Source organism: Astatotilapia calliptera, chromosome 7 (assembly GCF_900246225.1).
Source record: "Astatotilapia calliptera chromosome 7, fAstCal1.2, whole genome shotgun sequence".
In the NCBI taxonomy this organism is placed as follows: Eukaryota; Metazoa; Chordata; class Actinopteri; order Cichliformes; family Cichlidae; genus Astatotilapia; species Astatotilapia calliptera.
This window is the reverse complement of record NC_039308.1, coordinates 20,668,555-20,682,323: the sequence shown is the minus strand read 5'-3', so window position 1 is coordinate 20,682,323 and position 13,769 is coordinate 20,668,555. Positions and strand designations below refer to the sequence as shown.

General features: G+C 39.7%; 1 protein-coding gene across 2 annotated transcripts in view; it reads right to left on the bottom strand.

The window, feature by feature from the left end:
* astn2 (astrotactin 2) overlaps positions 1-13,769 on the bottom strand; it is a 288,974-nt gene that overhangs the window by 24,198 nt on the left and 251,007 nt on the right. For both annotated transcript variants that reach the window (XM_026173680.1, XM_026173681.1), the window contains one exon: positions 7,976-8,117. In XM_026173680.1, the coding sequence (XP_026029465.1) occupies positions 7,976-8,117 (142 nt within the window). The remainder of the gene's footprint in view (positions 1-7,975; positions 8,118-13,769) is intronic.

Sequence of the window (13,769 nt, the reverse complement as noted above, 5' to 3'; positions counted from 1 at the left end):
TTACATTTTCTGGAATGTGGCTCCAACTTTTTGTAGAGCATTTTAGTCTGCAATGAAACATTAGGGCCCTAGAAGCCTTGGTAATGATCAAGTATAAAGCCAATACCATTAGAGGTCTTATCAGGGCCTTGATTAAGACAAGTGGAGTTGCCTGCAAAAAAAGTGTCCTCAGACGTAATTCAGACGTAAGCTGTGCTCTTATCACAGAAAAACAACACTGCTGAGAATGTCTAAGCAAAGATACCAGTGTTACAAAGTAAACTGCTTGGGCCCTTAATATTGGTGTTTGTTAGTGGAAGCAGGACTTCTACAGATAAACATTATTGTTGTCCTCACAGATTCTTACTTAACTCTGTTTTTAATCAGCTCTCCAAAAAAACTTGGTTCATGAATTTTTTTTACCCCACAGGAGAGTGGGACTTTATTGTAGCTTTAGAGGCTGAATTATATATAAATCCACCAGCCTCTTTAATAAGCACATGTTGTTAGTACCTGGTTAGAACCCCATCTGCCTTCAGAATTGTATTAATTCTTTGTGGTACAGATTCAACAAGGTTCCGGAAATCTTCCTCAGAGATTTTGGTCCATAGAGATTGAAAATGTGACGTCACTCAGGGGTAAAACCGCAAAGAATTCTGGGAACTCGTGGCAAGAGGTACTAGCGCACGCAGGCTTTCAATTGAAATCAGTTATACAGCGATAAAAAGAAACACAAAAAATGGCAAGAAGCTGTTGTATTATTAACTGCAATAGCCAGTCGCATGACAGCCACGGGAAGCCGACGGGTAAAGAGATCGGTTGTTATCGGATTACGTCGTTGAAGAGAAATTGTTCGAGCCGTGTTTCCGAAGTAACAAAGAGGCGACGGGTGGCCTGGACTGCAGCCATTCAAAGAACAAATATAACATCCCAGAACACTCCAGCTCACAGGTTAGTCTGCTCCAAGCATTCCCACACAGGTCAGTCTGCTGTTGTAGTTAATGCGTCATTTTTCTTAACATAATTAGTGATATAGGTTACAAGCAAGTCTGGCGCTGAACAGAAATTGTCGCGCTATGCTCCTTTGTTTATTGTGCATAAATAGTGAATTGTCCTGACACAATATTGCGTTTCGCTTCTGTTATTATGGTACATTGACAAAAACATATACTTTTATTCACAGGATAAAACAGTTGTTTTGTATCACTAATTGTCCAGTGTGATTACAGCATACAATATTATGAGACTGGTAAACTTATGATACGTACGATGGTCTTTACTTTCACGGTGCATTTCAAGGTCCTGTACCCATCCATCGGTAAACTGTTCCTGGGCTTGTTGCAGTGACCTGAAGTTATTAAACTTCATGAGTGTATGCACTCACTCCAAGAACGTATAATTATAAATCTGAGCGTGGTGAAAGTTGGGCAGCACGCTAACGTATTTTGTCCCTCTGTGTGCTCGTAAGGGTGTAACCCTTTCACTGGTTTGATTTTTTTCCTCGTATCTTTTCTTTGACTTTTCATCAAGTCTGTCTTTGTACGGACCGGCATTGTTCTCCTTCGTTTTGTACATACCTTTTTGAGGGCAAAGAAAAAGCAAGAATTTATTGGAACCGAAGAATGAACGTTTTGCGGTGCTGCAAATGCTTGCATTTGATGCGGTACTTGGATTGTTTTGCCACGAGTTCACGGCATGCAATGCACGAAAGTCACGTGGTCTGTCAATCTCTATATTGACACGATCACATCCGTGATGTGAATCTCCCTTTCCACTACATCCCAAAGGTGCTCTGTTAGATTGGGATCTGGTGACAATGGAGGCTGTTTAAATACAGAAAACTCATTGTTCAAATAAGCAGTTTAAGATGATTTAATAAGATGAACTTTGCTACATGGCCCACTATCCTGCTGAAAGCAACTATCAGAAGATGGGCACACAGATGTGCCAACCAGTGCGGTCTTCTGCTGCTGTAGACCATCTGCTTCAAGGTTCGCCAACAACCGTGCCATGTTCTAAGTAAATCACCTTTCTTCCTCATTCTGATGCTTGGTTTCAACTTCAGCAGATCATCGTGGCCATGTCTACATGCCTAAATCTACTGAGCTGCTGCCATTTGATTAGCTGATTACATATTTGCCCTAATGAGCAGTTGTACCTAACAAAGTGGGTTTATATTAATGTGCATAGAGCACAGATAATTGATTAGTTTATTGATTAGTGAAGACAAGACACCAGGGCACCATGACTCTTGATTACACCATGAACAAACCACTCTCTGGTTAAGTGCTATTGGTAAAGCTACAGTATTCAAAATAATATAAAAATAATAAATTAAATAATCACTTTTACTACACATTTCTACCTACAGAAAAATAATAAGAGCAAAATTGCTGAGATGCAGTTTTAACTGAATTTTGTTTAATCTTAGATGCTCAGGTACTGCAAAATTACTACTGCAATTGTGTTGAATTTGTTCTTTGAATTTAAAAATGCTGTTTCTTAAAACCTCTGATCGTGACTGAGAACATTACAGAATGGAAGCATCTGCAGTGTTGACAATAAGTATGCAACCCTGGTTAAGTCAGTCCAGCTGTTGCTGAGGAGAAAGTAACAAAAATGTACCCACTAAAACAAAAAATAATATATGTAGTAGGAAGTGTGCCCTATCCGGGGAGGATGTGGAGTTGCTGGTATTTGCCTATTGTTGTTTTGTTAAGCTGAAAATATAATCACAACATAGTGCTTAATGGAAGGTTTTTAAACTCTATGGTAATGGAAAAAAATGAACATCATAAAAATGAGACAAATCGATTTAGTTGCAATAAATTATGATTTGAAACCCAGAAATGTGCCAGAGAATGACATACAAATTTAAATGAGTATGCTCTCTTGGTGACATACTGCAATCTCTGATGACGTTTGAATTTTAATAATGACAACTTATAATAACCTTTAAATCAGTGTTAGCTGAGCTTACAGGACTATATGCAGTCCTGTGAAACTAACCAAACCCCATGCTTCAGTAGCTTGACAAACCACCTTTAGCAGCAATAACTTGAAGAAATTGCTTCTGTGTGACCTTATCAGTCTCTCACTTTGTTGCAGAGAAATTTTCTTCCCTCCCTTATTTACAGCATTGATTCAGTTTATTAAGATCTGCAGGCATTCTTTTATGCATAACGCTTTATTTAAGGTCATTCCACAGCATTTCAATTGGGTTGACTTCTAGAGTTTGACTGGAGCACTGTAACGTGTGAGTTTAATTTGTATTTTTTTTTGTTTTTTTTAGATATATGCCCAGATCAAATGGTTAAAAAACAGGCCTTTTTCATCAGACCTCGACTACCTTGAATGACTAGTAATATTGTTTTTCACCAAAAGCGGCACTGTGCATTAGGGCCAGACAACCGTGGCCTGAGGTGTTCAAAAAAACTTGTTCAGTTTTTCTCTAATTGAACTGTCATAAACTTTAGTCTGTCTCAATGTGACAGACTGGTGGCCTGTGTGCCTCCCCTCTCACTCTATGGCAGCTGGGATAGGCTCCAATTCAATTTTAATTATACAGCACCAAATCACAACAGTAGTCGCCTCAAGGCACTTTATAGTGTAAGGTAGACCCTACAATAATACATACAGAGAAAAAATCCAACAGCCCCCTATGAGCAAGCACTTTGGCGACAGTGGGAAGGAAAAATTCCCTTTAAACAGGAAGAAACCTCGAGCAGAACCAGGCTCAGGGAGGGGTGGCTGTGACCGGTTGGACAGAAAAAAAGAAGACAGGATATGTGAGGTGAGGTCAAAGTCAAAGTCAGCTTTATTGTCAATTCTGCCACATGTACAGGACATACAGAGAATAGAAACTACGTTACTCTCAATCCCTAGATAAAATAGCAAATGAACATTTAAATATAAGAGTGATTAAAAATGCAAGTAAAATAATTAAAAAGTAAAATTTAAATAAATAAATACAATACAATTTTTACATATAACAAGAAAGCTATACAATATACAATATAATGAGTAAATGACATTGAGTGCAAACCAGGCAGAGTAGTGCAAATGGGCAAATAGTGCAAATGGAGATTTGGTAATGTACGGTAAGAGATAGTGTAACAACAAAGTCTTATGAGGTAGTGGCAGTCCAATGCTCCACAAAGTGACTGGTAACTGGTGCAGGCCAGTGAGTGAGTTAGAGAGTGTGTGTGTGTGTGTGTGTGTGTGTGTGTGTGTGTGTGTGTGTGTGTGTGTGTGTGTGTGTGACAGAGTTCAGTAGGACCGTGGAGGAGAGAGGGGAGAGGGGGCAGAATCGGGAGGGAGTTAAGCTTCCTGACAGCCTGATGGATGAAGCTGTCCTTCAGCCTGCTGGTCCTGGCCTGGAGACTCCGCAGTCTCCTCCCCGACGGCAGCAGCTTGAAGAAGCTTTGCATTGGGTGCGTGGGATCAGCCGCTATGCAAAGGGCTTTTTTAGTGAGACGGGTGCTGTAAATGTCCTGGAGGGAGGGGAGAGAGACACCAATGATCCTCTCTGCAGCTCTCACTATGCGTTGGAGGGTTCTATGACAGGACGCATTGCAGGCTCCAAACCAGACAGTGATGCAGCTCGACAGGATGCTCTCGATGGTGCCTCTGTAGAAAGTGTACATGATGGGGGCTGGTGCTCCTGCTCTTCTTAGTTTGCGGAGAAAGAAGAGACGCTGCTGTGATTTCTTGGCCAGTGCTGTGGTGTTGTACGTCCAGGAGAGATCCTCTGTGATGTGCACACCCAAGAACTTGGTGCTGCTCACTCTCTCCACAGACGCTCCGTCAATGGTCAGAGGAGCATGTTGGGTGTGCATTCTCCTGAAGTCCACAACAATCTCCTTCGTCTTCTCCACATTCAGAGAGAGATTGTTGTCAGCACACCACGTGGCCAGGCGTCTCACCTCACTTCTGTAGTCGGTCTCATCCCTGTTGCTAATGAGACCCACCACCGTTGTGTCGTCCGCAAACTTGATGAAGAGGTTGGAGCTGTATGATGGAGTGCAGTCATGGGTCAGCAGAGTGAAGAGGAGGGGGCTCAGCACACATCCCTGCGGGGCCCCCGTGTTTAAAATGATGGTGCTGGATGTGTTACTGCCGACCCGTACTGCTTGAGGTCTTCCGGTGAGGAAATCCAACAGCCAGTTGCACAGTGAGGTGTTGAGCCCCAGCTGGACCAGTTTTTGAGTGAGCTGTTGGGGGATTATGGTGTTGAATGCTGAACTGAAATCTATGAACAGCATTCGAACATATGAGTCATTTTTGTCCAGGTGTGTGAGTGCCGAGGTGACGTGATGGTGGTGCTTAAACACAAGGCTGCAGCAATATTTCACGTCGAGAGATAACAATCCTCAGCACAAAGTGTCCTTTCTCCTTCATGTGCATTCAAAGGACAAAAAATACACACTTTCAAGGTTTGAAAAGTTCCAAAGTTTGGACCAAGGAGACAAATGATTTGAGTGAGAAATAGAGGAGGCCAACTTTGTCCACTGGGAACAACTATTATTGAACATAAGAGGTGGCCTCCAACACCAACTATCAGCTACTTGAAAGGCAGTCTTGAGATCACTTCCCAGGCATTTCAACCCCTACTCACACCTCGAACATGTGACCCTTAATATCTCACACAATGGCACAGTGAGGCAATGGCTTACAAAGGATTCACACCTTGATTCCTGTGACTGCAATAACCAATGGCTTAATTCACACCTTGGCTCATGTGACCCCTCACGATTCACATGATGACTGGGGAGTAAATAACTCTCAGGATCACCTCCAAAGAGGACAAAATTATAATGGATGAATTACTTGGAACTCCCCATCAGTTTTTGGAGCTGAGGAAGCCTCTCAGATTAGAAGTGAAATGTCTTCAAACATCTTGAAACATATTCAAGCATTTAGGACTAAAATGATCTGGATGACTAAGAACTTGCACAGACATACAACCAGGAGACTGTGACTCATGTTACATTTGGAAAGTTGAACCAGCCTTAAAATTTCTTTCACTCACTGTCTGGTTATGTTTAAGTATTCAAAGTTTTTTGGTTTAGTTAAGGCACTAAGAAATACAAGGTTACTGGTTACTTTAAACCTAAATGGTGAAAAATGATCCTATCAAGTGTGTGAAACTTTGACACTACAGGGGTCTTTTTCAAGCATGAGTCACACAGTACACCTTGTAGTTATCTATGAAACACAGAAAAATAGCTTTTTGACAGAAGCCATATTTGACACCCTGTGGATGAAAACAGGCTGAATAAGCTTAGATTATTAGATTCCTGAAAGTAGCCACCATTTGCTTTTTTGACAGCGCTGCAAGCCCTTGGCCTTCTCTCGATGAGCTTCATGATGTAGTCACCTGTCAGGGTGCCTTGTCAGGGTTCATTTGTGGAATTTCTTGCCTTATTAATGGGGTTCGGACCATCAGTTGTGTTGTGCAGAAGTCAGGTTAGTATAGTAAAGAGTAAAGAGGAACGGCAGTCTATCATTACTTCAAGAACTTTGAATGTGTCCCCAAGTGCATTCACAAAAACCATCAAACACTACAACAAAACTGGCTCACATGAGGAAAGGAAGACCAAGAGTCACCTCTGCTACTGGCGATAAATTCATCCAAGTCATCAGCCTCGGAAATCGCAAGTTAGCAGCACCTCAGATAAATGCCACACAGCGTTCCGGTAGCAGACACATCTCCACATCAACTGTTCAGAGGACACTAATAATGCATGAATCAGGCCTTTATGGTCAAATAGCTGCAAAGAAACCACTACTAAGGAAAAGCAACAAGCAGAAGAGCTTTGTTGTTCTAAGAAACACAAGGAATGGACATTAGACCAGGGGGAAATCTGTGCTTTGGTCTGATGAGTCGAAATCTGAGATCTTTGGTTCCACCCACCGTGTCTTTGTGCGGTGCAGAAAAGGTGAATATTTATTTGTCAAACGGGACAATGACCCCAAACACACCTCTAGGCTGTGTAAGAGCTATTTGACCAAGAAGGAGAGTGATGGAGTGCTGCGCCAAATGGCCTGGCCTCCACAGTCCTAAACCCAATCGAAATGGTTTGGGATTCTTCTTTAAAGAATCTAGCATATAAAACATGTTTTGAGCTATTTAACACTTTTACATAATTCCATACGTGTTCATTCATAGTTTGGATTATGTAAACAATATACAAAGTTCATTTAGCAAATAAAAGAAGAAGAAAAAAGATACAAATTGAAGCTAATATATTTCAATATTACTTCACCTGTAGTGATTCAGTTACATATCGAAAAGGAGTGGGAAGAAGTACACACTTATTTAATCCCACTCTTTGCCATAAGTTATCAGTCTATATTTAATCAGCTTCCTTACTGATATAATCTGCAGTAATAATGACGAACAGATTTCTAATATAATATAGACACCACATCATATCCTTATGTTTTTGTGATCCTATAACTTTACCTCCACACCAATACCTCCAGTTTCAATGAGCATAAATAAAATTTCCTAAACAGAGACATTGACTGAATTTCAATAATTTCCTTTTCTTTATCACTCATGAAGATCATTTCGTTATAACTCTTTTTGAACTGCTTTTTGTTTGGACATTGCTTCAACTCCATACTCGAACTGCTCCATAGTTTTGATGCCTTCAGTGATAATCTACAATTTAAAGAGTTATGAAAATTAAAAAAAACAAAACATTAAATCAGAAGGTGTTTCCAAATGCTCGACTGGTATTGTATATTGTAGGGTAGTGTTTTGTACATTTGCATAGAGGATGTGGAGCTACCTCTTGGCTCTTGGTGAATAATGGAGCAGCAAACAATCTAAACTTGATTTTCATTGTCATGGTGGCCTTCATTGTAAAATTCTAATTTTTTAGGGCCATTGAGAGAATATGTTTCTGCCCACTGATCTTAAGAGGCAGTGACAAACACCATTGACTTGGTGTAGTTCAATGAGGCAGAGGGCAAAGAAGAGACTTACTTGTAGAGGCTGTCGGGTTCCAGGCACTTGAAGACCACTGAATATAGCACAGAGTGGGGATGGTCTCCACTCCTCCTCCCAGCAACAACACAGGACGAACCCAAACCAGAAAACAGATCATCCATCAAGCTCAGGACCTCACCTTATAAAGAGATAACATTGGAAGGAAAGGGAAAACAATGAAAGCACGAATTGAAGTCTGAACCAAAGAAAGGTTCTTACAAAAAGGTCACTTTGGAAATGTTATTTGGCCTGTTTTACTATTAAATATTTTGAGGGGGGAAAAAATGAACAATTGCAAACGTATCTTTCAACATTGCATTTTATCTATTGTTCCATCTATTGCGAAACAATCCCACATGTTTTGGTTCCACCACATGTTTTAACATAAGAAAAACAACAGTGCAAAACACGAGCTTAGTCATGAATGGATTTCTACATTTAGGCATGGAGCTCTTGTAACTGTGCAATTTGAATGATGTTGTTTCACCTCTGCCTGCTCAAGCCGAGGCCATAACAAATGGGACTTTTTACTGTCAGGAACCCATTCACATTACATTACAGAACTGTAAAGAGAACAGGATTTCATACACATTTTGACTTATTGTACATGCTGCTATTACACTGACACCTCCTTGAACACAGTGGTGTCTCAAAAACAGCTTACTTCACAAGCTGTGCAAGAAAAGCAATGCACAATTGTTCATTTAGACACAGGCATACACAACATCAGTTTCCAGTACTCATGGGGGTGATGGAAAAAAGGCGAGACCTGTCAAACTACTGTGGTTTAAAAGCTCTCAAATAGTTGGATTTTAAACTATTTCTACATGAGGTAAAGGGCAGCTTAATTTTAGCTTATGATACGTGTGCCAAATTATAAACACAGAGAGTCTGGCTGGTGGGGCACAAGGGGATGGTAAGAAAAGGTTGCAAGGAAGAGGAAAAAGAACTGCACGAATGAATGATTTGACCTTTTCACAGAAAGAGCTCTGTGTATAGGAGGTTGCCCCCAAACACATTCCAGCACTATTACAGGATTACTCCTCCAAAGGTCTTACCTTTCTAAACATCACTCTCAAACTGTGTTAATTTATATTGTTGTTAAAGTCCACGTGAGGCTGAAAGTAAGTTGTGAATACTGGTATCAGTTTTGTTCAAAACAACATCTCAGGGATGTTGGTGGTATGTCCTGTAGCGCACAGTTCAAATAGAAATTAAACTTTATCTTTCACCTTAAGCAACTTTCAACAATAAAAAAACTCAAATAATACCAAATACCAAATCTGTTCCATCACAGAGTCTAAAAAGATTAAAAATAATACAAAAAACACAGCATGCACAAATGTTCAGTAAAAGAAAAAAAGAAAAAAAAGGTCAGGAGAGAACTAGTAAAGAGCGAGGCTGTACAAGAAAAAAGGCAGTGAGTTTTATGATTATGTTTTATGATTTTGGATGTGGTCGTGGAGAAGAATGATGTCGTCAGTGGATGTTTTGATGATCAGGGTAAATCAAAAAGTTGAAACGCCACTAAAGTATACTTCAGAAGTTTTTGGAGAAGTTGGGGAGATTTGTCATTTTTATTTTTATTATTATTATTCTGACTTGCAAAAATCAAGTGACAGGGCGACTGACAAACTGAGAGCTTAGTCTCTGACAAGTAAGTTATTGTTTGTTGCTAAGACAAAATTCTTGTTTTTTTTATTTGCTTGGTTTAAACGGCACTTTCAAAAACTTGACAGACAACAAAAGTATCTCTCTGAAGATTTGAAATAGCATATTCACACAAACCTTCTAGGACATGATTTTTGCATAAATTAAATAGTGACAAGTAAAAATAGATGAAAGGATTAAATGAAAGAGCTGTAGTAGATTACCCAGTAACTGCCATCAATTCATAACTCACTTATCTTGTATTAGAGATGCACAAGTGAGTTTTCTTAACACTTTAAGTTCTCCATGTGCCTGCATGGGTTTCCTCCAGCTACACTGGCTTCCTTGGACAGTCTAAGGATGTGCTCGGTTTACGTTAATTAATGATTTAGTAAGGTATTACTGGACATACGGTACAGAACGTATATTTAAGTAGCAGCATTTGGTATTAATTGGCTGATCAAAACGACAAATTATTATACAATTATCAATTCAAAGAGTCACCAAAGACCATAGTGGGTATTACATAACTAATAAATATTTTAATTACTCTTACAACAAATTGTTAAACCAATGAACCTACCCTCTTTCCCTACTAATTTACAATACAATTTATGCAGCACAGCACAACACAACCTAGTCCTTTAGACTGATCCTTCATAGGAACACTGACAGTTCTGGCACCTTGAGAGTGGTGAGGAGTACTCTGAAATTTTGCTCACACCATGCAACTATAAAAAAGCAGAGCTAACAAAAATTGAAAGCATTCAGATTTTGTTCAGAATAATAAAGACAGATTACCGTGCCTGATCTCTACCTTGAAAGCAACTCTAAATTCCTTCTAACACGCTTTGAGCATCAGTAAGAGCACGTGCTATATAAATACCAGTCCACTTACAAAAGAGTTGAAAAGAACTTAAAATACACATTTGTGTTTTAGAACTTGGCCTCACAATATCAACATAAGTTAGCATACTAGTTTTGAAACACAATTTTCTAGAGATCATTACCAAAATCTACAAGAAGAATAATTTGCTGCCATAACACATAGTGCAGGATTGGGGTCAAGCATGTGTACTTTGGTAACCCCTTGCATACCACCTTCTGTTTTAGAGAGTATGGAGAAGATGTGCATGTCTATTTTCATCTGGTATCACAGGAGAGGAAACGTGAGGAGGGTTTGTGTGTGTATGCATCCCTAGGAGTGGAGAATGGGCTGATTAACTGAATATGTTCACACGTGCAAAATGATGTATGACTCAACTGCTAAAGTGGAAGTTTTTTTTACAAGCTATTGGCACACATATTGGCGCACATGTTTGGCTGTGTCTATGCGTGTTTTTGATTTCTACTCAAGACTTTCAAATGCGATAGCTTAAAAGGGGATATCTTATAAGTGATTTCATATCAGAATTAGGTAAAGATAATCAAAATCCAATCCATTAACAATAGAATAAGAAATGTGAGCACACCCAGAAGCAGCATTTATTGTTATGAGGGTTCCTCATGGGTAGGCCTGTGGTCCGTCAACATTTCTGTCAATACCGAAGCCAAACAGCTCACAGCTGGCAAAAATTAAGGCCCCTGAAATTCTATTACGGTAAAAGCCATTTTGCGTGTTCTCCAGCTTACATGGCGATTAAAACCTCATGGTAAATGCCAGGTGACCTTTTTAGTAAGCAGAGAGAAGAACAAATAACAGCAAATCATGGGAAAGTGACGTCTTGGGCTGACTGACAGTGTACAAAAGAACCACTCTGATTCAAACACATCCTGGCCTTGTAACTATGATGTAGTTGCAAACAAGTCATGATAAGTTTATTTGTACAGACCGATATCATATACAATGTCTCAAAGAGCTTTGCTGCGCCACAACAGAAACAGTTCCTGACCCAGGCTGGCGCAAAGTCTCTGAAAAAAACAAAACAAAACAAGGAATACCCCTCTCAGAAAACTTTGGCACGTAACAACACAAAAAGGAGGAGGTAGGGAGGGCAAAAGAGGAAAAGAGAATCAAAGAGGTCCTTCCTTCACGGAAAGCATAAGTAACAGCAAGTGGAAGACACAATAACAAAAATAATTGCAGCACACAAAAACATAACTGTGGTATTATAAAGGAGTAAATGTGTATGCAGAGAAAATCTACACATGTACTATGGACTTTATATTCACGTTTATGTGCATCTTCTGAACTTGGATGTGGAAATGTGTGCACATGTGGAACGGGACATGTGGGGGTTTTCTGTCTTTAAACCAAACTTGCCATTCTGTTATGGCAGACATAGCCTTTCACATACAGTTTCTAATTCATGCACAGTCTAACTGCTTTAGCCATTAGCTGTATTTGTCTTTCTGTATATGTTTTTATTTGAATGAGAATGTATATGCAAATCGTCAAGGTGAGCTGGTTTATGGATTAGATATGTTTAGATATTTTTTCTTCAAGGAGGAAATTTGAAAGTATCAGAAGAAGAAAAAATGTAATTGGAATTGATAAATGAATTTATTCACTTACATACAAGTGAGTAATAACACTAAAGCACTTTTTTATTAAACAAGTATAAGTAGTTGCTTCAAAGTGCTGAATTTGAATAGTATAGCTTTTCATTGCAAGGATATATTGGTGTAAGTAGGGTAGGGATTAATAAGGGTAGAAAATCAAAAATAATCTATGGGAGAGATAACAAAAATTTTAGGAATGTCCAAATCGCCCATCTGCTTCAGTCTTAAAAAAGGAAGAAAAAAAATCTGAACCGGCTAACTCAGCAACACTAAAAAGTTTGAAAGACCACAGAAGACAACTAAACTGCATAATGACTTATGAGAATTATTTCCATGGTTAAGAAAAACAATTACACAACTAAGCCTTTATGAATGGAAATACAAATGGTTTACAACAAGGTGCAAACCACTGGTTACATGGATTCGACTTTGCCAAAAAACATCTAAAATGGTCTGCACAGTTCTGCAAAACGTTCTGGCCAGATGAAACCAAGATTAACTTGCACCAGATGGGAAGACAAAAGTATGAAGGAGAGAAACACTCATGATCTGAATCATACCGCATTATCTGTCAAACATGGTGCAGGGAATGTAATGGCGTGGCCATGAATGGCTCTCAGTGGAACTGGGTCACTCGTGTTTATTGATGATGTGGCTGCTGAGAGAACTATCAGGATAAATGCTAAATTTTACATAGCAAAACTGATCAGACAGCATTTCACAGTGTGAATGGATGATGACCCAAAGCATACTGCAAAAGTAACAGTATGGTTTGTGAGATAAAAAACTGAAAGGGACGCACAAACAAGCAGCAACTGAAGTTTGCTGCAAGGCGATACTAAGTATAAAAATGTCAGTAATTCTTCAAAAGTTAATATAATCGTTCTTGTTAAACCCACTGAATTAAAGCTAAAGTTCTGCACCACTGTTACACATTGACTCTATGTCCAAAGGCAAAACTAGTAAAACTAGAAAAAACTGTCTTTGTCCTACAATCTGTTCTGCATATACCATAAAATTTAGGTGCCTAACTAACTAACTAACTATATAAACTAAGTGTGACCTGCTCCAGCGTCTCCATATCTGGGTGCCACCACAATAACTGCACTCCAGTATTTAACTACTGCTTCAGGAGTCATCCAGCCCAACCAGCCTTCTTCACAACCAATGGTTGCCTTCTATGGCAGGCAGCTATGACCTTCTGACCACAGCTCCTAAATGAGCGTTTCTGCAACTGAGTCTTTGAAGATGGCCAACTCAGATGCTATGTCCCCCATCTCCCCTGGGATGCAATTAACTGTTCAGTAACTGCAGGGTTTACCATTTCTGTCCAGCAGTCTTTCCTGCCATCTGATCCAACTCACCACTAGTTGTTCAGCTCTGCTAATCTCTTCAACCTTGTGTCCAATCACTGACCAATGGGCTAAGTGCTTTGGTAAAATTTAAACTTGTGCTCTGCTTTAGGTCAGGCCATTCCTACAAATGACCTCTCTTCCAGTACATTATCCAAGATCCCATCCAGAATCGCCTTGCCATCCAGAGCCTTGCTCTCTGTGACTCAGTCACGCAGAGGTGACCCTCTCACGCTCCAGTGCAAATTCCATGACTGCAGCACTCAGCCAGCCAGGGGCTTGTTAGT